The 27,108-nt window shown below is 38.2% G+C and overlaps 2 protein-coding genes across 3 annotated transcripts in view; both read right to left on the bottom strand.

Annotated features, from left to right (window-relative positions):
• Positions 1-9,694, bottom strand: part of FSIP1 (fibrous sheath interacting protein 1) — a 76,981-nt gene extending 67,287 nt beyond the window's left edge. For both annotated transcript variants that reach the window (XM_063289969.1, XM_063289970.1), the window contains exons 1-3: positions 9,619-9,694; positions 6,846-6,977; positions 3,090-3,243 (exon numbers count right to left, since the gene is read on the bottom strand). In XM_063289969.1, coding sequence (XP_063146039.1) covers positions 3,090-3,243; positions 6,846-6,971 — 280 coding nt within the window. In that variant the 5' untranslated portion in view covers positions 6,972-6,977; positions 9,619-9,694. The remainder of the gene's footprint in view (positions 1-3,089; positions 3,244-6,845; positions 6,978-9,618) is intronic.
• An 11,541-nt stretch (positions 9,695-21,235) lies between these two features.
• Positions 21,236-27,108, bottom strand: part of GPR176 (G protein-coupled receptor 176) — a 48,915-nt gene continuing 43,042 nt past the window's right edge. The window contains exons 2-3 of the mRNA XM_063289971.1: positions 25,871-26,123; positions 21,236-24,663 (exon numbers count right to left, since the gene is read on the bottom strand). Of these exons, the coding sequence (XP_063146041.1) occupies positions 23,553-24,663; positions 25,871-26,123 (1,364 nt within the window). The 3' untranslated portion in view covers positions 21,236-23,552. The remainder of the gene's footprint in view (positions 24,664-25,870; positions 26,124-27,108) is intronic.

Genomic DNA, 27,108 nt, shown 5'->3' with positions numbered 1-27,108 from the left:
CAATTTGGAGAATGGTGCAAGCGGCCTCTGGAAGAAGGCCTAGCAAGGCCAGCAGCTGCCTCACATAGGGCCAGGCTGGGCACGCCTCATTGGCAATAGACAGAAGTCAGCTGGGTACAGCAGGGCGTGTGGAGCACAGGGCAGTGGGGGCAGCTGGGGCTTTGCGCTGTGGTGCTGTGGTGGTTGGCCATGGCATGGGGCTTGAGGTGGCACTCCTCAGTGGCAGCGGCAGTGCTAGGGCTGAAGTAGAGGCCTGGGGTGGGGTGGCAGCCAGCTGACTCTACTTCAGCCCCAACACCACCACTGCCAAGGAGTGCACTGTACAGGGCAGACAAAAGGGCAGAGATGGGGGAACATAGGCAGGTGGGGGGAGCTGAAGTGCCCCTGTGGTGATAAGTGAGGGCGGGCTGCCAAGCACCTGAATTTTGATCATGTGAACATGGGAGCACTAGGAAGGCCATAACTTTGGGGACCATGTGTAAGTACCATTCTTTCAGCACAGCTGTAACTTCAAATGGTCACTGACTACCTGTATGGGATGCTAGTAAAGCATATATGAGAGATTTGTTTAACTTATTGGCATGCCATAGAAAGAAAGCCATGAAAAAACAGAAGGATATATTACTGAATGATATGCAACAATTATACTTAAGGCATAAACTTAATCCAATTTCAGATTTAAAACAAAAGATGAAAGGCCAACAAGGTAGGGCATGGGATTGGGTTGAAAAGCAGATATATATTATCATCATCATCATCATCAGACAGATTTATAAGGCTGCCCAGCTCACATATGGTGACTCCGGTATACTGTTGATGTGGAAATTTTATTTCCATTAGTAAAAAGGCTTATTATAGACTTCTGATCCCAGAGTCACTCTCTTAAAATCTTTTTGTTTTATACAGTGTATGGGGACTCCATCTAGAATGTTTGAGGGCTCCCATGGAATGTATGGGGAATTTCCACATCCTTAATCCTTCTATTTTTCACTTTTCTATCATATTTAGAAATCTTATAATTATTTATACAAAATGGTAACGGCAATATTGCATCCTTATGCACTTCCTTAGTTCTAGTTTGGAGCAAGGCTTCATAGTTTCATAGTTGAGCATATTTTTCAAGACTTTTTTTAATCTACTTCAGGGGATCTGTCTCACCCTATGATATGTGGCCTTGAAAGAGATAAGCAAGAACAATGGTGTGTATTCTCAGTATCTCCACTATATAATTGCCCTGTTATTATTTGATTATTTTTAACACTGCAACTCCAAAGTACAAAATTATAACATTTAATATATTAATTTAGCCAATTAAATTTACTCTTATTCTTTTTTCTATAGCCATGTAATTCATCTGAACCTCAATTTTTAATTGAAGATTTTAATTACAGTAGTAAAACCGAATACAAACTAAACTCAGAAAAAAAATAGAAATAGAAAAGTGCAAAGAAAGAAAAAGAAAAGAAAGAAAATGAAGAAAGTAAGGTAAAGAAAAAGAAAATACATAAAGAAGTTACTTCCAAACTTCACAACAAATTTGATAAATCTTCATCCCCTATAAGGTTACAAACAAATATCTCTTCTTCCCATAATCCATCCCTTATCTATATGTAAATACGTAAATCATCAACTTTCCAGTCCCAGTACCAGCAGAAAGTCCTAAAGGGTTACCAGACCTTTATAATTACATGTCTTATTTTAACCTTGATCAAACAAACCAACTCTATATTCCTTCCTTTCAGTTCTAACAATCTTGATTTTTAATTCATTCAGATGTTGTCATAGGATTTGGATTCTCTGCAGAAGTTTCTTTGAGGCGTTAACAAACCTCTTTTGTACATCCCGTAAAAAGTCATTATCCAGGTCATTTACTTGGTTTGTCATTTGTATTTCCACTTTGGTTTTCAAAGCTTTGACCAGCTTGTTTTGTGTATCCAGTAAAAAGTCCTTATCAGGGTCATTCTCCAGGCTTGTCATTTGTAATTCCACTTTAACTCCCTTCTCTATCTTGTAATCCACACTTTTTTTATTATCCTCTATTTCTGGATCTAGAATTTCTGCATCATATTTAATACCTTTTGGACATAGTCTAACCATAGAAGCACACATCATTGCTGACATTTCTGATATTGTAGCTACTACTGTCTGACCCCATTCTTCGAAAATCTCCTGAAGTATTTCTGATGTTATAGCATTTTGTGTCATTTTGTAAATCCCCACACTAACCAAAATCCAAAGGAGTTTATACTTTTTTTTCCTTTCCCTTTTCTGCCTGGAATCTTTAGTCACCTCTTGGTGCCCAATTTCTGAAATCATAAAGTTTCCAATTTCTGTTTTGACTTAAGATAGACAACACATTCTGGTTATTTTATTTAGTTATTTCCAAAATGTTATAATAAAAGTCTCAATGTTCCAAAGTTGTCTGGACCCTTAATTCATTTATAACATTCTTAGATCAAAATCTTATTTAGCTTTTTGCTGTTTATTTTCAATTCTTTAAATTCTTAAACTTATAGTTAATTTTTCTTTTGTTCAAAAAGGAAAGTAAACTCACCAGCTTTTCAAACTTGTCTTTCCAAAGATCTCTAATAGCCTTAGAATAGTAAATAAGCAATTTCCAAAAGTGATTAGAAAGTGAGGTTTGCAAACTCAATGTCCTTTGAAAGGCTCTGCCACAGCTGTGAGCATGATGGCTGATCCTTTCATCTCCCAGCTCTCAGACTTGTAGAAGACTGCTGTCCTGTGGTCTCCTCATGAGGAGCAGCCATCCATATCACATGTGGGTGATCGCCTATTCTCTCCTTATCTGGAGAGGTTCTGAAGAACTGGTCTATTTGCCGGTTCTTCAGTCTTTGCCGCAGTCGTCATCTCCGTTTTTGTTGGAGACATGTTTAGTTCACCATGCCTCCATCGGAAGTCCCTTCTAATCCTCAATAAAAACTCAAACTAAGATCTTTATATCGTAATATTATTATATTATAACCTTAAAATACATTTATCACAGAATAAGGCTCATTATACACAGTTGTATTTAATCTAAATAAATATGAATGAATAAGATTGCGTTGAACATACAGTACTTGCCATACCTGCCACCTGATTTGTATGCTGTACCACCAGCTGATCAGTTTTTTCTTCAGATATTTGTTCTGAGAACTTCATTTTTTGAGTTTTATTTTCCTCCCCATTTTTATCATAATTTTCTTTTGAGTTCTCTCCTATGTGATTATTGTAAAAATCAACCTAGAAATGATAGTGCAAACAGTTTTAGCAAGCATATAAATCTTTTTGTCCAAAGCTCCTGGTTTATTATGATATGGAAGCATTAATAAAATCGTATCATAATACCCTTGGGTAAAATCCCAAAATTTGACTTTGTAAATGCTTTTTACAAAAAAATTAAATAAGCATGTAATTATCCACTTGTCTAGTGGCTTGTGACAAGAATCACCTTCAAGCCATACTCAGAAAAGATTTATTTATTTGTTCATTCATTATTTCACAAAATTTATAAGCTGCACCAGTCATGATCTTTGGACAGCACACAATCATAAAAATGCAAAAGAAATTAAAATATCATTAAAACTTACCTAAAACTTTTAAAATTATCCAACCCAAACAACTGAATAAAATACATAGCAGCTTCCATACCTAGTATTGTACGACCAAAAGCTTGTCTTAACCTCTTTCCTAAAGATTAACAAAGAAGATGTCATTATGGATGCCAAGTGTGGGGACAAGTTATTCTGTAGGCCCAGTATAGACACTGAAAAGATCTGCTTCTGGGCCTCAACGGCACTGACCTCCCAGGGATCCTACAGCATAACTTCACATATTGAGTGCACTGGATGGCCAAATGCTATTTGAAGTAAAGAGGCCAATAGATAACAAGATAACAAGTTAACGAAATAACAAGGCCTAGAACTGTAAAGGGCTGTATTGATTAATTTGAAATGACTTTACTGCAGTCATCAACCAGCACACTTTATTTATTTACTTACTGTAGTTTTATACCACTACATCCATACTCAGAAATCTATTGGCAAACAATGCAGTGACCAAAATGTTTTTCTGTTAAAATGGCTGTTACCTATCAGCAAGTAGGGAGCTATATCCTTTCTTGGTTAAATATGACAAATCTGGGATAAGTAGTCCTTGTTTAGTAACTGCAATTGGGACTGGCAGCTTGGTCATCAAGCAAAGCAGTTGCTAAGTGAAACTGTGACTGTGCTTATGATCTTACTTCAACTTCCCTTTGCTTTACAGATCTGCGAAGGTCGTAAATGCGAAGATTGGTTGCAAAGTTACTTTTTCATCACCCTCATAACTGTGAATGGTTGCTAAACAAAGCAGTCACTAAATGAGGACTACCTGTATTGTAGGCTTACCAAACATCAAACTGATTTATGTAACTTTACACACAGATCTCTCAGTGGTCTTCAATACCATCAGTCATAGTATCCTTCTAGAACACAAGTGATAATTGAGAGTGGGGAGTACCTTTTGCGGTGGTTCTCCTTTTGCAGTGGGGGAAGAGAGGTCAAGGGATTTGGGATGCCCCAGGGGTTATTGTCCTAACAGTCAGGAACCATGCTGAGACGAGGAATAGGTCTCTAGTGTTTATTACTGCTACATAAGACAGAAAATCCTAACAAACTGAAGAAGCGTGGGAAAAACCCAGACAGATAAACCTCAAAAGTCAAGATGGGTCTGATCTGTGTCTCTTTGAATGGCTGCTTAACTCCTCAGTACTACGCATGCGTTTTCCCCCCTGGATAGGGGCCCCCTCCTGCTCACCATCAGTGCTCATGACAGTTATTCCTCTTACTTATCCTATTAACATCTACAAGAAGCTACTAGGGGAGCTCACCTGCCAGCATGGAGTCAGGTATTAACAGTATGTTGATGATATTCAGTTATACACCTCAACCTTGAGGCAACAAGAGATGCCGTTAAGGTTCTGTCCTGATACCCAGAGGTGGTTATAGTCTGGATCAGGAGGAACAAATGTAGGCTCAGTCTCAACAAGATAGAATGGTTGCAAGTTTAGAAGCAAATGGCATCCAGTAATCTTCCATCTTTGTTCCCAGATAGAGTATTACTCCCCATATAGAACTGGTTTATCCTCAAGGCTCTTGCTTCAGCAAGTGGTAACCATGGCCAGGAGGGGCTTTAACTACTACTCCACCTACTGCTCTAGTCACAACCTTTCCTAGATCAAAAGGTTCTGTGCCTAGTCACTCTTGACTGGACTACTGTGGTGCACTCTACTTGGAGCAGCTCTTGAAGACCACTCAAAAGCTACAGCAAAAACTAGAGTTGCGACAGGCACAACTCATTTCGCCCATGTGACACTGCTATGCTGAAAGCTGTACTGGTTGCCAACTGGCTTCCAGGTTCAATTCAAGGTGCTGGTGGTCTTCATTAAAATCCTACATGCTCATGACCTGGGTATCTATGAAATCGCCTTCCCTCAGAAAATCCAACCCAGCTGTGTATCATAAATCTTCAAAGACCTGGCTCTTCCAACAGGTCCTGACACAGTGGATTATGATCTGCTCTCTGACAGACTGGAATTTTGTCTTGCTTGTTTAGGGGTTTTGTGTTTTATTCTTTCCCAAGGTGCTGTTTGTTATTATTGTTCATTGTCATTTATTACATGGTGGCTTTTGTATTTTGTTATTTCTTTTTTATTCCTAATATGTAAGCCAGCTACACTCACCTTGTGATTAAGGCAGCATACAATTTTATTAAATAAATTAAAAAATATCTCAGAGACTGTCTACTGCCTCTCCAATAAGATGTGAAAGATGGTTCACTCAGGTCCTGACCCCTCAGGAATACTGCCATCATGGACAAAGGGGTAAGGCTTCTCAACTTCTGTCCCTCTTTGATTTCTGAGGGTATTCTGTTCCAAAGAATACCCTCAAATCAGAACAGCCTTAACACTGCTAGGATTTTAAGTGACTGTTAAGATCTGGCCCTTTCAGAGGGTTTTTGGGGTCTGACATGAGCTGGCCCCTCCTTGAAACAGTGTTGTTGTGATTGTTGCTGGCTTTCCTTGGTGCTGTATTTTGTTGTACTGAATTATGTTTTGTTGTATGTTTTTAATCTGCATGCATAATTTTGGTGTTATAAGCCACTCAGAGTCACCTTTAGGCATATAAGCCTAAATAAATAAATGAGAGAAAGGTAATATCAGAAAATGGAAGCAGAAAGAGGGGCAAACCTCCATGTATTGGTCTCCCAAACACGATTTATTCATATAATGTAAATGAATATGTTTAAGATGATTCCCTGGTGATAAGATATTATAAAAGCTACTTTTCCAGACAAGTGCCCACTACTAATGCATAGCCAAATATTAGACATACAATTAGCATTTTTAAAATACGTGCATAAATCTCACACCCTGTGATAGTTATGCTTTTTTGAAAAGATAAACTGAGACAAAAGGAACTGTAAATAAGACTTTTTCAGGGCTTATAACTGACTAAAGTAAATATAAACTGATAGCTTTGCTTACATAACCAGGCATTCAAAACTCAAAAAGATACAAAGAACTAAACAGATTTCTGCTATGGTGATGTCATTTCCAATGCAGTTTTGTAAAGATAAGAAAAACAGGACTCTTTTCAATGTCAGGAGTGACAGTCGTACATTTTCTGTAATTCATAAAGGAGAGGACCTGCCATTTTTCCAAGCCTCGATAAATACCAAAGGATTTACAGCAACCCAAAATAAAAGCCAGCTAATAAACAGAATCAATGTTTATGGAACTCTACAGAAAACTTTGAAAGGTATGTAGAGAGCAGAACAAGTAATAGAGCAGATAGAGTAGCTACCTTAGACAGGTCTGGTTCTGGAGTTAAAATCTCTAGGGATGAACTTAAAACTTTGCTTCCATGATTAATTCTTGAGCTAGATGCTGGCCTTGAAATTCCATCCAGGCTTCCTCTTGTAATATCCATTGCAGCCTTAAATAAATAGAAAATGAGAACTTAATTGTATGGAATCTATTTTAAAAATTCTGCAGGCTTCATTTTCAGCGATGAACTTTCCATTCTCTTCTTAATTTTGCTCAGTTTATATCAGAGATTCAGTTTAACAGGCATAAGAAATGAGTGGATATTATCTTATACCCTGTTGCCAAGAGCAATCTGGCACATTGAGAATACAGACTAAACCAATCTGATCCAAGCTATGCTCTTGTTAAAGTTACCATATTGCTAATTTATCAGAAGTATAATCCATAAATCATACCCAAGTCCTTATTTACCATGGTCTGCTAGACAAACCAATTTCAGTAGAATGAGCAGTAAAATGAGACTGAGCAGTGCTTATAGCAAAGCAATTATTGGAATATATGACACATCACTCAGATCACAGCTCAGTTCACACTCACACAAAACACATTCTCAATACACTAATTTTGTCTTCTGACTCAACAGCATAGACTTTTTGTAATTCAGGAGACACGGACATAGCAATATTTATCATTAGTACCAGTAAGTTTACCAATAGTTTTGTATCACAGGATATACAACACAAATGACAGTATTTCCTATGCAGAATATTGTGCATCATTATCATTCTTACTGTATATTAACAGCAATGTACAAAAGATAGTGTTCTAGCAATTGACTATTCCAATGTTGCATGGAACATTCCATTTTTATTTCATAAATGGATGATCTAGCATTTCCAGGTACTTTCTGGAAACCAGACCAGGTCATGACCAGATCACATCCAGAACACATGAACCACTTCCTGTTTCAGGAGATTTACTTCCAAAAAACTATAAACCACTCCTGGAATGGCTAAATTAGTAGCTTCTGAAAGAAAAATAGACATCTGCAACTCTGGAACATTCCATCCCCAAACCACTAACTTTTAGCAATATCCTCCAACTAGAATGAGTTGGTAAATAACACTGTTTTTATCTCCTGTTTAAATGTACTAACTGAAGTTATAATAGAAGGGCCAAAAGCAATTGATTCCTCAAAACTAGTATCAAATGCATAAAAACTCCAAGAGCAGATGTCATGGTCCAAGTGAACAGATCCAACCATTGTTGGAGAATATAAAGATGGTATTAGTTAGGCTATCTCTAGATTAAAAAAAATATTAAGTAAGTTCATGACATTTAGGGGGAGCCTTGAAACCCAAAGGTCAATAGTAAAAAATGTTACTTCTGGAGATAGCCTGATTTCGCCATAGAAACCATGACACAGTTATATTTGCATGTTTTTTGGCATGAGAGTTTAGGTTACTATGTGTTAGGGGTCCTTCACTCAGCCTATTCACTAGTATGCACCATATTTGATTAAATGTTTGTTTGCAATTGCAAAATAAAATACTGGTTGTTTTCCTATCATTATCTGGTTAATTGGGACAGTCGCTGGGCAATGGACTAATATTTGGAAATTATACTTTCCGTGACACCTTGGCACACAAACCAGGTTTTACTAATCCATGCATTTCAGGAATTAATAAAGCATGAAGACAGGCAGTATTGTCTGTATGGAGAGCCCCAAATGCCAAGACAAGGAGCCTAAATTGATAATGTGACCAAACTGGAAACCAGTAGATAGACAGCATCCAAAGATAAGTTTGAGAAAAGTAGGGAGGGTCCAAAATAACCTTCACAGCATTATTCTGCATTTGAGCATGAATGGAAGGAAGAAGCTCAGCCAGTAAACCATAACAACAGTCCACCCAATTTGGTCTAGTGGTTAAGGCAATAGGCTAGAAACCAGGAGACAGAGAGTTCTAGTTCCGCCTTGGGCATGAAAGCCGGCTGGGTGACCTTGGGCCAATCACTCTCTCTCAGCCCAACCCACCTCACAGCCTTGTTGTTGTGGGGAAAATAGGAGGAGGAAGGAGTATTTGGTATGTTCCCTGTCTTGAGTTATTTATAAAAACAAATAATAAATAAAAACAACTACTCAACAATATTGGGAGTTAAGAACTGGCAGATCTGATTTGTATTGGTATTTTACACATTGAAGATTTATTTTATTTATATTATATATTTTACATAATTTTATTACATTTTAATATGCTGTTGACTGCTTAGGAAGGAGACAAAAAGCGCCATACGGTACATTTTTATGCCAATGTTTAGACTATGTAGAAAAGAGGTAAATTATCCGAGATTCTCTTCCATCTTTGACTTTTGATGCCAATGTATTATTCCATCTGTCGTCTACCCACCAGTACAAATAACCCTATAAGAAAAGACCCAAATCATAAAGTCTGAGCAAAAGCCCAAAGTAGCTGTAAATAACAGGTATCAGAAGGGACGCCGGGGAAATCCTTTGAAGACCATGCAGCCCGTGCTTACTTATTTGGGATTAAGCCCCACTGAAAGGAGTTACTTCTGATGCTCTTTGTAAATACATATATATACACAATAAAATAAATGAGCCTGATACTGGGCTTCGTGCTACTGTATTGGTATTCTTCCAACGTGACCATGAACGCAAAAGGTTCATCATAACGGTCAATACATCACTGAAAATTGTCATTTTCCCCCTCCAGAGAAAGAAAAGGGAAAGACCGGCTAGAAACAAAACTCTACCTATCTATACCCCGAACAGAATATTAGAAATGCACCTCCAGAGGCAGAGCAAGCAAGCAACAACCTCCATAAAGAACCAGCAACGAGTCGCGCCGCTTCTGCGTTGCTACGGCAACCCGCTGGATTGAGCGGAAACAGGAAGTAGGGTAGCCACTAAGGGCGGAAGTTAAAATTCTGGCTTTTTGATGCTTTACAGGACATGCGCAGCCAGTTTAGGTGTACCCTCTCTACGATGAAAAAGGCGAGAGCCCTTTAGCAAAATTGAACCAGAGGATTAATATATTCGCTCGGGGACTGATAGCCTCTTTTTTCCGACCCTACACATGTTCTAAAGACCCCTCATATTTCTCCGATAGGGCTGCAAAAATCCGGACGGCCACTAGGGGACACAATGAGCTTCTGTACGGTGGGGGGCCGTATATCTGTACTCCGTCTCTCGCGGGCCCACTTACTTAAGCCTCCCTTACAGTGCCCCTAGGGATTTTATGCAAACGTCCGTGTAATTTTCTTTGCAGCAATATCATTGCCTTCCATTTGCTTTCTGATGGTCCAGTCTTATCCTCGGAGTTTTTTCTCAACTTCAGCAACTTTAAGATGTGTAGATTCCAACTCCCAGAATTCCCCAGGATCAAACATGTGCTTTGCAGTTTGTGAACTGGAAGCTGATTGCTGATCCCATGGAAGCTGATCCCATTTCCTGTATGAAATGGGAGGCTGTTGCAGAGTTCTCTGCAGCTTTTCCCATTTTCATATGCCTTATCAGCTTAACAAAAGTGGGACAAATTATCTTTCTGGAAGTGCTCCTAATCTTGACTGGTTTTGTCCATTTGGATGAAATTTCTACTTTTTAAAAGAAGATTTCTTGACTTTTTTTGACTCTGTTAACCATTCAGGCATTTTCCTTGACTTGGTCTGCATAACACACCAATCAATAGAACCATGACCAAAATTGTAACAAATTCAGTTAGTCTGGAGTAGTGGATCCCTGCACTAAGGTGGAGTAGATCAACATCTCAACCCTACATTTCTACAGCTTTGGCTATGATCTTAGCATACCTGGTCCATGTATGGCTTCATGTATTATCTGAACTTTGCAGCAAATTCATAGAAAGCCAGTCATTATTCTGTTCAGAATATGAGGCTAAGAGGATGGGGACTGGCACCCTATCATTATCAATGGCACTTACTGATAATCCTTCTTGCAATTAACACATTTCATGCAAACACATCCTTTGAGCTGAAGGTACCTTTTCTAACCTATGACATATATTGTAGAAGGTGTTCTAGTATTATAGCTTTAAAATAATTCAAGTGAGTTGGAAACATGACCCTTCTTCCCCTTTCTCTTCCTTTTACTTAAATTCCTCTCTCTCTGACTGTCGGGCAGTGTGTGTGTGTTTAAATTTACATGTTTTCTTTTTTGAAATCCAACATTGCACTGGATTTTGTGGGCAACTTTGCTCTTAGATACATGTTGCATTTTAACATCTGGAATACTTATTCACCAGTTGATTATATTGCATATCAGATCATCAGAGTTACCTATTCCATGCAGAATCTATGGACAATCAGTATAGGTTTGTATACACTATTTCCCATTCTCTGGGGATTTCCAGGCCCAGCAATCTGTCTGTAAATAGAACTGTTTGTAAAGGAGCTGCCCAACAAGCTGACTATAAAAGGTCTGAGTAGTCTAGCATTCATAATTATTACTGCTGCCACAGCTTATAGACTCAGGCAAGAATTGTTATCAGCCAAAATGTCAGATATACTGTATTACAAGCAGAGTTCAGTAAGGCTATTTTAAATCTGAACAGATCTACTGGTGGTTTGGTTTCTGGGTATTCTCAAAAAAGATTGTTCATAAAGTTCATCTTGAGCCTTTGCATCTACCAGGGTAAGATACTGATTAGGAACTCGATATGCACAGTGTACTAGAAGGTGATTTAATGTAGAATGCCAACCTTTTTACATGATTTCTGCATGTACTGGACCATTTCCCTTCCTGCTGCTGGTGCTATTAAAGATTAACCTTACTGGAATCAAGGTCAGCTCCTGGTCAGAGGCATCCATCAGAGTGGATCAAAAAAGTCAAGATGGTAGCTGTAACTATTTGATCAAAGCCCTGCTCCCCTCCCTTTTTTAAAAAAAATGTGTGATACATGTGAGAAAAAGGGGGCAGGGCTTCAATCATGCAGTAATGACTGCAATCTTGACTTTTTTTACAGCCCTTATCCTCCTCTCTGCCAAGATGCCCTTCCTCCTGGTGATTTTATGGACATGATCATGTTGTTTCCTTGGCACTGCCTTCTTATGGGATCTGTTTATGATTTCTGCTCTTGTTACTGCCTTCATATTTCTTTCTAAGTACTAACCAAGTGTAACTTTTCTTAGCTCTTTGAAATCAAGAGCACATTTCCTTGCATCATGGCTCACACTCATTGAGTATTAACTTTTTATATTCCCTGTCAATACTATTTTACCATAGCTAGCTCTGGCTGTGCTTTCAGATTAGAATTCTCTTCTAAAAATGGATTCTGCTTTGTAAGTACAATGCTTTGCAGCCATTTCAAAACACAAGAGCAATTACAGTTGATTGGCAAAAATTAATGCTAATTGCCTGACAGTGCTAAAAATCAGTACACTGTGTGTTACAGTCCACTCTGTTGTTTCTGCAATCTAACTCACATTTAAAAAATAGTATTTTTATCTCTCTCCCAATCTGAGCTCACATCATCTCTTCTCTTCTATTCCATGTAATTTATCAGTTTTTACATCAGATTAGTGTCACTAGATCTGCTCAAACTACCCTTATTTGTATCAAAGGGTAGACAAGGCTTTTAACATTTCTTGTTCTACCAGTACTAATTTCAAACAGTACAGGTGGAATTCAGTGCTCTTTATTTGGTGCTATATTCAAATACCGTAGACAGGAAGCATATCAAGACTTAAAAACATTGCTATGTGTTAGCAACAAAACTCGAAACAAATTAGACTCCAACAGTCTTTGAGTTTAGAAATAGAAAAAGACTTCATTTCGCTCTCTCTCTGAGCTTCTACGGTTTGCAAAGCGTGGTGGACTTTCCAGGAGCACGATGCAACGTGTCCAAAAGAAAAGCCACACCATACAATATTTCAAGTTTATTTTTATACATTTTCCTGTCCCGTCGCTCCTCTTTATCCGTTTCCCCATTGGCTGGGTACTCTCAGACTTACAATCTTCCGGCCGCCTTTGTTTTAAACCATTATCATATTAGGTGATGTGTTTAGCCGTTGCCCTGATAAGTTTAGCCATTACCAGATGATGAGTTTAGCCATTGCCATGATAAGTGATGAGTTTAGCCCTTATCATTTGATGAGTTTTCCCCACTATCTCCTCCTGACTTCATGTTGGTTTAAGTATTTAATATGGCGTTGCTTTTGCTCACTAGCTTGAACTTATTTACACATTAAAATCTTTACCTCTCACATGTGTAAATACCATTAGGGACAAATTGGAGTGCAGTCCCACATTTATCATAAGGCTACTCAATGAACATCCCTGCTACCAGCTCCATGCTAGTAGCTATATACTGAAGACTTTGCAACAGGCCATGTAATAATGGTGTTACAATCAAACACAGCCCTATTTATTTTTAATTCAGAGCTATATTTATCAGTTCCCTTAGCTTACATTTAGTTACATTGATTTCAGTGGAACTAAAATGGAGGAATTTCCTTTGGATCCAACCCAAAGTAAACCATTTGTTTTTCCAGTGCTGTTACTTTAATGAATGGGCAGGGAAGCCCTTACCTCCCATTCATTGACAGCCAGCCTTGGGAGTTTCAATCCACCTTCATCTCACATGTGATATGAGTGACATGCATGCAGAGCACCCTAACCTCTCCCCAGTAGGAGAGGAAAAACTTTTGTGATTTTAAAACTTCGGCAGAAAGTTGTACACTGAGATTGGAAAAAGGTGAGTAATCTCTTTACTCCTCAGATAAAAGGGAAAAAAAGAAAAAACCCAGGAAAAAATCCAAGAAAGCAAACAAAGGTTTAGGAATATGTCTCTGAAGAATAGATTAACAAGTCTACACAGAAAATTGCATTAGGATATTGATTCCCCCCCCCCCATGTCTGTGGGTACATGCATTTTCTCTGTACTAGCTCATTAATTGTCTGTTTTTATCTCACTTGGATTTTCTTTACAACAGAGATTCCTCTAAGAATCAGACCAGCAGCATCTTGTGGTTTACCCAAATTTGTATATTTTCCTTTATATTTTTCTTCTGCAGATCATTTTTAACTTGCTGTCTGTATTTTGAACAGCTCTGTATTTTTATTTTCTCTACCACTGAATGTTCTTGCAGGATAATATTTAATGCTAAAAAAGAATTTTATACTCATTTTTAACAAAAAAAGGTTGGTTTATCTTTTGTGAAATTGGTCTATCTCCCTCCCACCCACCCCCCAAAAGGATGGGGAGGAGATGATATCTCTAGCTGCATACCTCCACACTACATGGCTATGAGGTGGCATTGCAGTATTAAGTTCAGTTTTCCCATTTTTTCCCCTTTTAATTTGCCAGAAAAATAATGGAGGCACTACCCAGCCAGTACACCAAAGCAGGAGGCAGAGTTAGGGTGTGTATACTCAGAGGGCTTTTAGGAGAGTTGGTATGAGACCTTCAACCTTTTGCCCTCCAACCTTTAGGCTCAGCTATGCTGCTAAAGTTATAAACACATCAGTTTAGTTTGTTCATTCATAGAGAAAACCTATCTATGTGATCACTAAGAGTCAACACTGACTTGATGGCACATAATCAATAAATCAATTAGCTTGTTCATAGTTTATTGCCTCTCTATAGGGATGTGTTAAACCTAGTTTACCACTGATTCTATATAGTCTACCTTTTATTAAGAAGTTTTTATGGATACATATAAACACACACACACACACAATTTTGTATTTTAAAGTCTAGCTTTTATTAAGTTGTTGGACTTGTCATCAGATGAGGAGGAGAGGGAGGAAGTGGAGCCAGAAGCAGATAGAGACAACAGTCCTGGCGGGGGTGATTCCCGCAGTGTTAGAGCCAAGGACTCTACTATAGCTGAAGACCAGGACTCCTTGCCTGCACCCACTGATAGCTTCTCAGATTCTGAAGTTCAGCCACCCTGTCCTAAACAGAGGTGTGTGATAAAGATCCAACAGCAGAGAAGTGAACTTTGCAGTGCTGAGAGGCTTGCCAACAAGCAGACCCATGGAAGAGCAGACTCTGACATACAACATGCCTCAGCTATGTATTGGTTGCAGACTCAGTGTGGTGGATTTATTGGCCTCACTCCTAGGAAGAAAATGCTAAGAACAACTTCTCAAGCTTCTGTCATGTTTACCTTGCTGTGCCATGCTTAGACCTCTGGATTCCACCCCACCACATCTCCTGTCTTTCCTTTCAGATTTGTTAGTTGTTTATTGGATTCCTACTGGATCCCATGCCAAGCCTATTGACTATATTTATAATTGCTGTCTTAAAATGCTGGTACTTTTTTTTTTCTTCCAAAAGACTGTTCTGCCTGAGCTTCTGTATCATTGGGCTGTGGTGGGCATCCAGCTTGCTATCTTGTTGGCTGGCAGCCAGTAGTGCCAGCATGAAAAGAAGTTGCAAAGGGGTTATCAGCTTGTTCTATACAAGGAAGAGATTTGGATGTGGGAAATGGTTACAGAGGTAGAATTAGATAAGGTGATTAGAATACAGATGAATATGAAGTGAAAGAGAATAGCATACCTGATATTTTACTACCAAGTCTGCTATCAAGCAGATTATTTTAACTTTGCATTAATAAGGACACAGTATTCTTGAATTAATGGGAGATCAGCAGAAGCACCACATTGATATTAATGGGAGCAAGTCTTCCAAAGACTCTTTATTTAGCTGCAACTTAATTGGATTATGCAAATCATGATGAACTAGTTTGTCTGTTCATACAGCAAGCAGGACAAATCAATTTAAGTTATTAGTTGTTGATTTATGGTACCTATGTGCTTGTACTCAATACACTAATAGCATACTCTGTTATAATTTTAAAAAGTTTTATCTCATGTGGTAGAGCTGTCCTGTAATATTGTCCAAAGTTTTATAAATTTATCATCTGTGTTCTGCCCTGTGAAAGTTTAACTTGGTTTTTTAGAGTCTTTTTATGTACTCTTGAAATTTTCTTGTTCAATATATTACTCAGCAGTTATTAATAGTAAGGATTTATCTTGCTAATACATAGGGATTGCCTGTTCCTGATTCCTAGGAATAGTGAATGAATACATGCAGAGATATTATGGTTATATAAAACCAAACTTGTCAAGTGCTGGATGTTAAGACACTGAACAACATAACAGGGCTTACTTCTGAAATAAATATGTACTGTTATCCCTGGCCAGTGAAAGCTGATTTGTACAAATGTGGTGTATCACTTCAGAAATATGTACACGCTTTGTTTTTGGAGTGCCTCCACATATATATTTATATTTGTATAAAAATGTATAAATATAAAAATATAAAGATTTCCAAGCTAAGCAGCATCTATCAAGAATCCTGTTGCACTCTTTTATTTTATAAGGTTAGAATTCTACTTAAAAACTGTGCACCTGGTTTAAAGCCAGTTTTTTAATACAGGGCTGTGAAGCTTTGGACAATATCAGAAGCTGGGAAAGCCGTTATTATTTCTTGGCAATGTTTGAGGTGGATTTTGACTTATTTGGGGGGTTCTTGAAAGTTTTATATATTGTACCGATGTAATTTATTCAATCACAGTGATTATTATTAGTGTTAAGATACATTTATTTATTTTAAAAATGTATGTGCTGTTACTTTGGCCACATAATGAGAAGACAGGACACCCTGGAGAAGATGCTGATGCTAGGGAGAGTGGAAGGCAAAAGGAAGAGGGCAAGGGCAAGATGGATGGATGATATTCTAGAGGTGACGGACTTGTCCCTGGGGGAGCTGGGGGTGTTGACGACCGACAGGAAGCTCTGGCATGGGCTGGTCCATGAAGTCACGAAGAGTCGGAAGCGACTAAACAAATAAACAACAACATATGCTATTCTATAAGACTCTGGCAATTATTAAAAGGATAAAAGATAATAAATAAATCCTGGCAGTGATGTGTGGCAACCACATAGCATCAGGCCCCATACCACAGTGCACGATCAAGGAAGCAAGAACCACAGATTTCAAAAAGGAATTTTAGGGGTAAAATGCAGAATCTTGGAAACTGCGATAGGAACTTCCAGACCTCTTTTCTTAGTGAGTTAATCAAGGCAGAGTCTCTCTGAAAGTTTTAAATCTCTTCTTTGCAGGATTTTTATAGCCTGAACTGAGCTTCTGTTTATGAGATAAGCTACTAACAAACCCCTCTCCCATTTGTTGATTGTTTAGTGTTCTTCCTGTTACCTTTTCAGCCTCTGCACAATCTCTCATGCGTAGCAAAGATGCCTTTTTTTCTCCCTTTCTTTTTAATATGTACTGTGTATAGAAAATCTTGTCTACATAATTGGACATCCCCCAAAACATTAATGAAATTACAGTAGTGGGAATAGAATGTAAATGTTACTATATGCTGATGATATCCTATGTTTATAGATAAACCAGGAAACTCTAGTCCTAATATTTAATTAATAAAGTATGTGTGTTTGGAAACCTGTCCGCTTACCTTGTAATTAGGAGTAAAAAAGACCTGATGCCATTGATTCATAATAATAATTTAGATAAGTTTAAGGCCTGGGACATTAGGCTATGTCCTGACTCCTGTATTTAGATTGATATAAGAATTTCCACATAGTTTTTTCAGCTAGTAAATTTAAACTTATCTCCTAATTTGATGTAAAAAAGCACTTCCTTGAATAAGAACAATTTGACAGTAAAACTAGTTACGCAGCAAGGTGATGGTTCCACTTCATGGGATGTGCTGATATGCTTTAATTTGGATTCCTGGACTGAGCAAGGAGTTGGACTCAGTGGTTACATGGCTCCTTTCAGCTCCGCCACTGAAATGTAAGATGATCCAGACTGGTGTTTGGAGTACTGGGGTAAGTTAAAATTTAACTCCAAAGTTGATTTACATTTTGGGAGGCTTTCTTACACTTATTTCATTACATTATTTGAAACAAACTTACAAGACGTTGAATTTCTTTTGCAAGGACATCCCACACATTTTTGATTAGGCAAATTACAATTACCCGTTCTTTCAGGTTTCTCAATGGTAGGCATGTGTACAAAGCATGAAATGTGTTTTGTGCATAGACAGAATAAACACCTTGTGGCTCAGACTTTCACCACCACTTTCTCCCCTCCTCCGTATGGCCTGGGCACCAGCCTACCCATCAATCTTTCCACCATCTTGCCATAGTAGAATGGAATGGAATGGAATAAACTTTGATTGTTATTTCACTATACACCAAAGTGTACATTAAAGTGAAATTTTATTGCAATTGGCTCAAGCACTAAAATAAGAATACCATAATTACTATAATATGTAATATATATTCTTTACCCATTCCACTCCTCTAATCTTTCAACATTCATGAGTCATCCAAGATTTCTGATTCGCCCGTATAGTGATGTTCTTAATAATTGGAATTCAAGCACAACATACACCAGTATTTCTCAACCTCCGCAGCTTTAAGATGTGTAGACTACAACTCCCAGAATTCCCCAGCCAGCACGGGAAAAAAAACACTGGCATACACTGTCAGCTTGCTTGCCTGCCCCTCTCCCAGTCTTCCCAGCATGTTCCTCCTGCTCTGACACTACAGCCAATAGCTTTGCCTTTTTCCTGCCTGACAACACACTGTTCTGTTCGGGGCCCTAATGCAGCCTAGAATTGTGATTATCTTTTTACTGCCATGTACTTGCCAAGCCGTGTTCAGTTTGTAAAACAAACAAACAAACAAAACCCTCCCACCACACAAAAAAACTTTGTTTTAACAAGCTAATTGGGAGGAGGTGGTGTCTGTTACTGAGGAAAGCCGACTGAATTGGAGAATCGGGCATTGTGGGGATTAATGCAAATTACACAAATTGCATTATTGGTATAATGGTGTCATTGTGCAAATGAGATAAATTGTCACAGAAAACTGGTTCACAGTATGCAAAGTCAGTTACACTGAGGTCTAGTATAATGAGGTTTCATTGTACTACACATCCAAAATACTTACCAGGCTGGGTATCCCCTATCCCATATAGATGGCTTTTGTTTCCAGTTTATCACTTCTAAATTTCATTCTATTTTTCAGCCTGTTTTCATAACCAGTAAAAATAATTTCGAACTTAGTTTCTGTCTTCTTGAACACAGAAAGCAATTTTTGATTTCTGTGGCTTGACTTGGCATTTTTTAGAGACTGCAGTAGGAGATGTAATGAAGCAAACTGGCTTTTATGATTTTTTTTCACATGCTTTTGTGGAGAATTTGAGTCCTCTCTTTTATGAATTATTTTAAGCTACAGCGAATGGGGAGAAATCATATTCCAAGAGGGTTAGACACTGAAAGGGGTAAAGGAAACACGATCTCCCAGTCCAGGTAAAAAAGCAGAGACATCTGAAGCCCAGGAAAAATTAATGCTGAAAAGCTCATTAGAAACAGGAAGATCTTTCAGTGGGCTTTGAAAAGGAGCCCTGGGTTAACTTAGGGCACCAAGGGAAGAGGGGCACCAGTTTTTTTTCCCTTAGCTATCATGCCTTTCACTCTTTCACTGCCACACCCGACTTTAGTAGAATTTTTAGTAATTGTCTTTATCTGCCATGTTCAACTTTAATCTGTACTGTTAAAAATGTTTTCTTTGGCATGGTGAATGTCCAAAGTTTCAAAGTTTGAGTCTTAATGTCTTGTCAGTTAAGCAGTGGATGGGCCAAGGGGCACCATTGTTGGGCTGTGCTTTAGGGCCTCAGTTGGCCTTAAGCTGGCCCTGCTGTCATAGGAGCATCTCTTCCTGGACTAGCACAAAGACTGGGTTGGAGATTGAGGAAGATTATGGCAATGTCAGTAACAGAGGACCTAGGTGCAGATTATAATTTTGAGTATTATTTTAAGGAAAATCTTTTGAGCGATGGTTTGTTATATTTTGCTATTCTTTGTTCTATCTTTGTTCTGGGTGTGTACAGGCAGGTGCTGACTGAAAGAGCAATGCTGGGATAATTCCTTGTTATTTTCTTTTGCATTTTTCCTTGGTTCTTTAACCTTGATATATCAAAAAAGACTCATATTCTTACTAAATCCTTGACACTCATTGAGAAAAGACAAGCATCTCCTTGCTTGGTTAATCCATAAATTGGAAACAAAGCAGACACCACTTTATGTATTACGTATAATTCAACACTAGATAGGATTTTCTCTGAGGAAAAGTGGCCAGTGGCAGGCTTTACTGAAAAGACTCCTCTCCCCAGGTGTGTGTGAGTGCGGTAGTGATTCTGGGAAAAGCCTTAGGGACCCCTACTCAGAAAAGCCAGAGAGGCAAACCTACAAAATCCAAGGTATAAATGCTTTTGTATGCTTATTCCCTTTTACATAAGCCTATTTTAGGGCTCATATTGTATTGCTTAGAGAGCTAGTTTGATGTACTGTTTAAGGCACCAGGCTAGAAACCAAGAGACTGTGAGTTCCAATCGTGCCTTAGGCACAAAGCCAGCTGGATGATCTTGGGCCAATCACTCTCTCTCAGCCCTAGGAAGCAGGCAATGGCAAACCACTTCTGAAAATTTTGCCAAGAAAACTGCAAGGACTAGTCCAGGCAGTTGCCAGGAGTCAACATTGACTTGAAGGTACAAAAAAACAAAACCTGTACTGCTTATGTCTTTTCCATTTCCAATAACAGGAAGCCATAGCAACAGGGATCAGAGATGCTTCTAGCAGCAGCCAAATACAGGGGGTAGCGAGCCTCCTGCAGTCCTTGGATCCTAAGATGCCCACCCATGTTCTATAGTATTATCTGTCCCATCCAATACATCTTTGTTATATCTACAAATCTGGCAAGCAATCTTTACCTGGTCATGGTTGTCATTAACACAAATGCTGAATAGTACTCAGGATCAAACCCTGCAGCACTGCACTTGATACCATTTTCCAGTTTGCTGAGGAACCACTGATGAGCAGAGTAGTTTTTGAACTAGTTATATATCCAGATAGTTGTCATACCATTTATCAACACTTAATGAGTTTGCTAATTAAGAGTGTATTTTGTCAAATGTTCAGATTAAAAACAATACTTAAATCACAAGAATTCTCCAATGTCTTCAGTCAGGTAAATATATTAGCTATTTTCAAGAATTAAGAATTTAAACGAAAGCAAAACCAACAAAAAACATTTTCTATAATGAAAAACTGAGACGCAAAGAAACAGAAATCTTGGCAGTGGTAGTAAATTATTTTATTGCAAAGTTTACTGTCAGTAACATATAGAAATAATTCTTAGATTTCATAGAAACTGTAGACCCCTTTGATATTTCAGAAATAATTAAGGAAGAACACCTTTGTCTTATAAGCTTTGCTTATGCTGTTTTTTCCGCCCTAGTGTTAAACCTGGTGCTATTTAAATATGATTGCTATAAACATAGCAGTTATTTCAGGAAATGATATGTTAAAAGTAAAAATACTTTTAACTAATAGTTAAAACTAAGTTAAAATTCAGAATCCTACTGTGTTCAATGGCTCAGCAAGCACAAGGTATCTATTCTAAAGCTGGAGTGTCTGAGTTTATAAAATCAGTTTAGGACTTTGGAATGAATTGCAGTGGTCATTTGCAGCTGCAGGGGGAGGGGGTAGAGGAAGGAGATTGCATGCAAACAAGTGGAAGAGACAAAGGACTTTCCAGATTGGTTTACAATGGAGTAAGTAATAAGCCACAGTCATGATAGAGAAAAAGGGGAAACAGACAACAGTAAAGTGTCTGGATACACTTAAGATGATTGTTATTGCAATTTCAATAGTCTTTGACTTCTAAAGTGTGCAATACTATAGAGTTGACCACTGCATTCGATAGTCAGGAATGATTTTCAAATATTACTAAGATATAAACTATTTACAATATGCTACACTTTTATATGCTGTATACTAAAAGAAAAAAAATGGTGGTCCTCCAGCTGCTGAGTAACTCACAAAATTCCTAGTAATTGGCTATGCTGTAGAGGAATTGGACTTCCAATATCTGAAATTCAGTTTTCCTAGCCCTCCTGCAGTGTTCAAACTTTTTCTGTCTTTATGATGGCATTTAAGCAACTTTGTTACAATGAGTAGGCTGTGATCAGTTCTTGAGGAGAGAATTTCAATTATAGGTTCTGTTTAGATTAATACATATTTGGTTTTAAAAAGAAAAAAACTTCTTCTAAGCTTTTTTAATGATTAACATTGTCTTAAACTATTAGAAAACTAATATTAATTATCCATGATTTTATTATACTGTACATTTTTTTCTCTGTATTTCCATATTCAATTTGCAGAGTCTGCATGCCCATTCGATTAAAAAGAACCTAGGTCAGATCTACTTTGCATCTCTTCAGTCACTGTATTACAAATCAGCACTAAGGTATCCCTTGGAATCCACCCGCAGAAGTCAACAAATCTAAGCCAGAATACATTTTAAAATTCTTCCCTTTCCTGTCAACAAACCAAGATAAACTGAAGTCACCCTCAGCAAATCAAATGATGAAGAATCACAGGCAAAGTAATTAGATAGTACCATTTAATTAAAATGTAATTAAAAAAAAACACAAGGCAGGAAAGAGAAAATATGCTGTACGCTGTAAGGTTTGTTAGTGCCATAATGAAGAAGTGTTTTTTACATATTAGCCACTGAGAATGTAAACTTGTCAGGAATTAAGACTAACATTAACAGAGTGGCTCCTACTTCGTTCCATGGTATACCAGACAAAACAGCAATAACCATCTTAGTGACTTTTCACCACAGAGGTGAACACATCATCATGAGAAGCAGAGAAAAGACTGAATACAAAAAAAAAAAGATTTGGGGGGCATGGCAATTATTAAATGTAATGATCATATGTCTATACTCAATATTTGCTGCGCCCATTTTACATAGTACCATTATCAAATGTATTTGTTATTGTATCTCTGTCAGGTTGCTGCACTGATCAGAAGCTTGCAGGTCTCAGACCACTAAAAGTCAGTCCCTAAAGGAAACGTGTTACTGGAAGCATATCTAAAATCTATGCATGGATTTAACACATGCTTACTGCAACAGCAGGACCCTGCCTAACATACTTAAAAACAACAGTCCAAAAAATATGGACAAAATGCTTACTAAATTACAAAATATCACTGGAATGCTCAAGGTCTTCTTAATTGCTAAAAGACATCCCAAATTGCCAAGTAATGTAACACTCCTAAAAGATGCTGAGCATTTTTGTATGAGAGTAAAAACACGGAGTCCCAAGGAATGGAAGTTCCTAGATATTCAATAAATTCCTTTCCCTGGAATTCTATAACTGAACTACTACTATAACATCTCAGTCTGTAAGGTAGGGGTGTGTGGGTGTGTACGTTCGTGTGTGCATAAAATACAGCAAAACTCAGAATGATCACTAAACGTCAGCAAAGGTACCAAGTTCTCTGTGCTGCTTTGCTGCCTTCCAGCGTTCATCCTGATCTTTGCAGTCCAGATTTGGTAGCCCTAATATACAGACTTGCTGCACTTAAAGTTTAAAAGATCACAGTAGAGGAAGCAGTCTGTAGGGCAAGAATAATCCAAACATACCTCTTTGGAAAATAGTCCACTTGTCTTCTATATAATGGGGGAAATGGGTATTGTCAAATAGGGAAATAGATGTTCACAACAAAACCCATTTATAAGGAACACTTATCTTTTGGTTTTTACATAAACTGGCACAAAAATAAGCCTTTAATTTCATCTTAGCACAGACCCATAGGATCACATGTATGCAAGAAGGCAGTCCTCTCTCATCATATGGAGCTCCTTCTTTGACTAGGAATCCACTTTTGGGAAGATGCTGACTTTATTGTTTCTGCTCATTTTTCGTTCTGATTTACCTTTGGGTTGCTTTGTCTGGATCAACTCCTCTGGTGTATTTCCCAATGGAGGCAGTAGTCGTTTCTTACCATTCCTGTTTTCTGACAGCCACTGTGGCGGCAGCTCAAAAGGTCCAAAGCCCAGTTGCGTAGAATACTTTTCATTGGCCAATTCGGCTTCTGTAGAGAAAGCTGGAGCTATTTGTGCAGCAGAATCTGCAACTGCAGGACATACTGACCTCTGAATTTGGGCTTGTTCTACATCTAAGCTGGTTGTGGGGATCTCCTCCTGTTGGTAGTCACTGGAGTCTACAGATTTAGCTTCATTTTCCTCTTCATCTTCTGTGGGCTTGAAAATTTGCTGCTGCCCAATGTGAAACATTTCTAGGAGCTGGCTGCCAGAACGAACGTGAGATTCCAGATTGGCTTCCACAGCACCCCCAGAACTGACCATGTTCCTCCGACTATACCTCCGGTGTAATTCCATTACTGTCCCCACTAAACATTTTCGTACAGATTTGTTAACAGTCAGGAAAAGCAGTGGGTTGGCTAGCAGTGATATTTTGGGCAACCAGATAGCAGTGAGAAGCAAATACACAGAGGTATCTGAAGAATCGAGGACAGTGTGATAAACCACCATAGTCATAAAGGGAATACTGCAGAAAATGAAAATCATAACCATAGATAGCAGCATGGCATGAAGTTCAGCTTCTCTCTGGGAGGCATAAGGAATAGAGATTGTATTTTGAGGGGTTCTTAAGGCAGCTATAATAACTTTTTTCTTCTGGCTGGCGCTCAATGCTTTGCGGATGAGGACCATAAAGAGAAATACCACAGCCACTGGTAAAATCACAGTGGTAAGGTTGTAAGTGATAACATATGCTAAACGGCCAACAGAGTAACTCCAGGGCCCAGTACAAGTGGATATAGCATATATGTCTGACACATGGGTCACAGCAAAGACTGGAATGCTGGCCACCACTGCATGAGCCCAAATATAGATCACCAGATCTCGCGATTTGGCATCCGATATCTTTCTTTGCAGTGGGTATAAGACTGAATAGTACCTATCCAAAAAACAAAGGAGAGAGCAGAAATATCTATAAGGGATATAGAAATGCCATTCCTTCTTACTTCAACCAGGTTAGACTCCATCTCCAAATAGTTAAATATACAGAATATTGTTGCTTGACATATTATTTAGATTAAATCTGAACTATTCCCAGAGATGTCAGCATTCAAGATGTTACAATATTAGATCTGGTATACATTTTTTTAACACACTGATTTAACCCTTCATGAAATAATGACCAATGCAACTACTATCAATCAATTAGTATCAATAATGGGGGATAGAATTTATCCTGAAACTGCTGGTTTTTTACACTGTCTCATGACCTCTTTTGTTTCAAACTGCTTTGTGAATAGAATCAACCATGTTCCTTAGAATGTAGCAGTTCCAACCAAGCTGATGCATCAGGAGGAAGATTGCTAGAAAGAGTAGATTTGCTAAAATACATACTGTATATGTTGCATGTGACATGAAAATTCCACTACTGGTATACAATGGGTCCATTCACATATCACATTAAGACATAATGCAGTTTCTTGCTTTGGGCTTAGCATAATTTATCAACTCAACCATTGTGGTTTATAAACCATGGATTATGATTTAACCTTAGCTAAGCTAGCTGTGACTTATTAAATGAATGATTAAAAGACAAACCCATCCAGTGTCAACTTTGCTAGTGATGGGAACCAATGAATAGATAAGGGCAGTATTAATTAGCTAGTGAAAAATCAACAAGGAACTTCTGTCAAGTCCTTCAAATATTATTATTACAGATACCAAGACAATAAGGCTGAGACTTAGAATCCATAATATCTCTTGGTAAGTACTTTAAAAAGTGTGATTATCTTCCTTGCTTGCTGTGGGTAGTAGATGCATGAAGAAATTTAACATTGTTGTGATCAGGAAGATTAGAACAAACAGCCAGTCAGGTTAAATTACTAAGGCCATTTAAAAAGAACAGCCAGCACCCGTGCTGTATAAGTCAGTTTCTCTGTCTCAGGACAACTCATTTCACAAGTTGCTTAAATTTGATTGCATATGCAATCTTTTTATTTTTAAAAAGTATCAAGTTGATATGAAAATAAGACAAAAGACAGAATAAATAAATAAAATCGGAGGAAAGGTAGTTAACAGACTTGTCCCTCTTGAATTACAAAGGATGAGAGTTGAAAGATAACCTATGAGTAATCTTAGTGTCTTACCGATCCAGAGCAATGACAGGCAAGCTAAGGATGGTCACTGAGCAGAAGACTTTATGCAAAAATTTGATGACTTTACAGAAGATCATGGTGTAGACCCACCCACAGCAGTGTGGACTGGTACTGAGAATAATGTCAAAAGGCACACAGACAAGGCTGGCACAGATCCCAGAGCAGGCCAAGTTCTTAATAAATCGGTTGGTTACTGACTTAAAAACTGATGTCCTGCATGTTGACCACAAGACCACGAAGTTTCCTGGATGAACAGAAACAAAAATCAAACTATGAACATTAAGCAAGACGTGTATAATGATACAGTTAATTCTTTCATTTTATTCAGCAAACAGCAGTACAGGTTATTTCAGTCACAATTATACGTCTGGCTATCTTTCTCAAACTAGGATCACTGTTAACTCTGTACATATTTAACTAGAATTAAGTGCCACCCATTACTCGCCCTAGGAGTAATGATACTTCCTAGCCTGGCTTTAGGACTGCAACATGAGTTATAATTTCAGTAAAAAAATTCCAAAAATGTTCTAACTCCTAAATAAAGTGGCAGTTAATATAACAAATAGATCACTTTAATATTAACTATACATGGTCTGTCTCATGCCACACATTCCTCCCTCTCTCTCTCTCTTTTGTATATGCTCCCTGACTCCCAGTGACTCTGGGCAGCTTACCAACATTAAAACAAGAAAACAACATAAAATAAAAAAGAAGGCACACTTCCAGGGTCCTGATCTGTGGTATCGAATCAGCCAGGCAGATGCTATGGGAGACAGGCAGTCCCTCAAATAACTAAGCCCTGTGTGTCAGGGTATACCCTATATAGTATTTTATGTCTGTGTGCATGGAGCACAGCTGGGCTGCTTGTCTTACCAGCTCAGCACCCACACCTGTAGGGTGTGGCATGACACAGCACTAATGGATGTATAAAGAACAGTGCTGGGGTGTTGGAGTAGGGGTTGTAAGGTCTGTAGATTGATTGTAATATATTGCACAGTAAAGTCTGTATATAGTGGTTTTTCTACAACAGACTGTGGACTGTTTATTTGTTCGTGCATCGCTCACGGAACGCCACAACGCATTGTATGCGCAAACCCCGACACTATGACATTTAGGGCTTTATAGATAATGACTAGCACTTTGAGTTGCATCCGGAAGCAAACTGGCAACCAGTGCAACTCATGAAGCAGAGGTGTTACATGGGCATACCAAAGTATGTCCATCACTGC

Source organism: Candoia aspera, chromosome 1 (genome assembly GCF_035149785.1).
Source record: "Candoia aspera isolate rCanAsp1 chromosome 1, rCanAsp1.hap2, whole genome shotgun sequence".
NCBI lineage: Eukaryota > Metazoa > Chordata > Lepidosauria > Squamata > Boidae > Candoia > Candoia aspera.
Note: the sequence above shows the minus strand (reverse complement) of the source record. Positions and strands in the feature narration are given on the sequence as shown.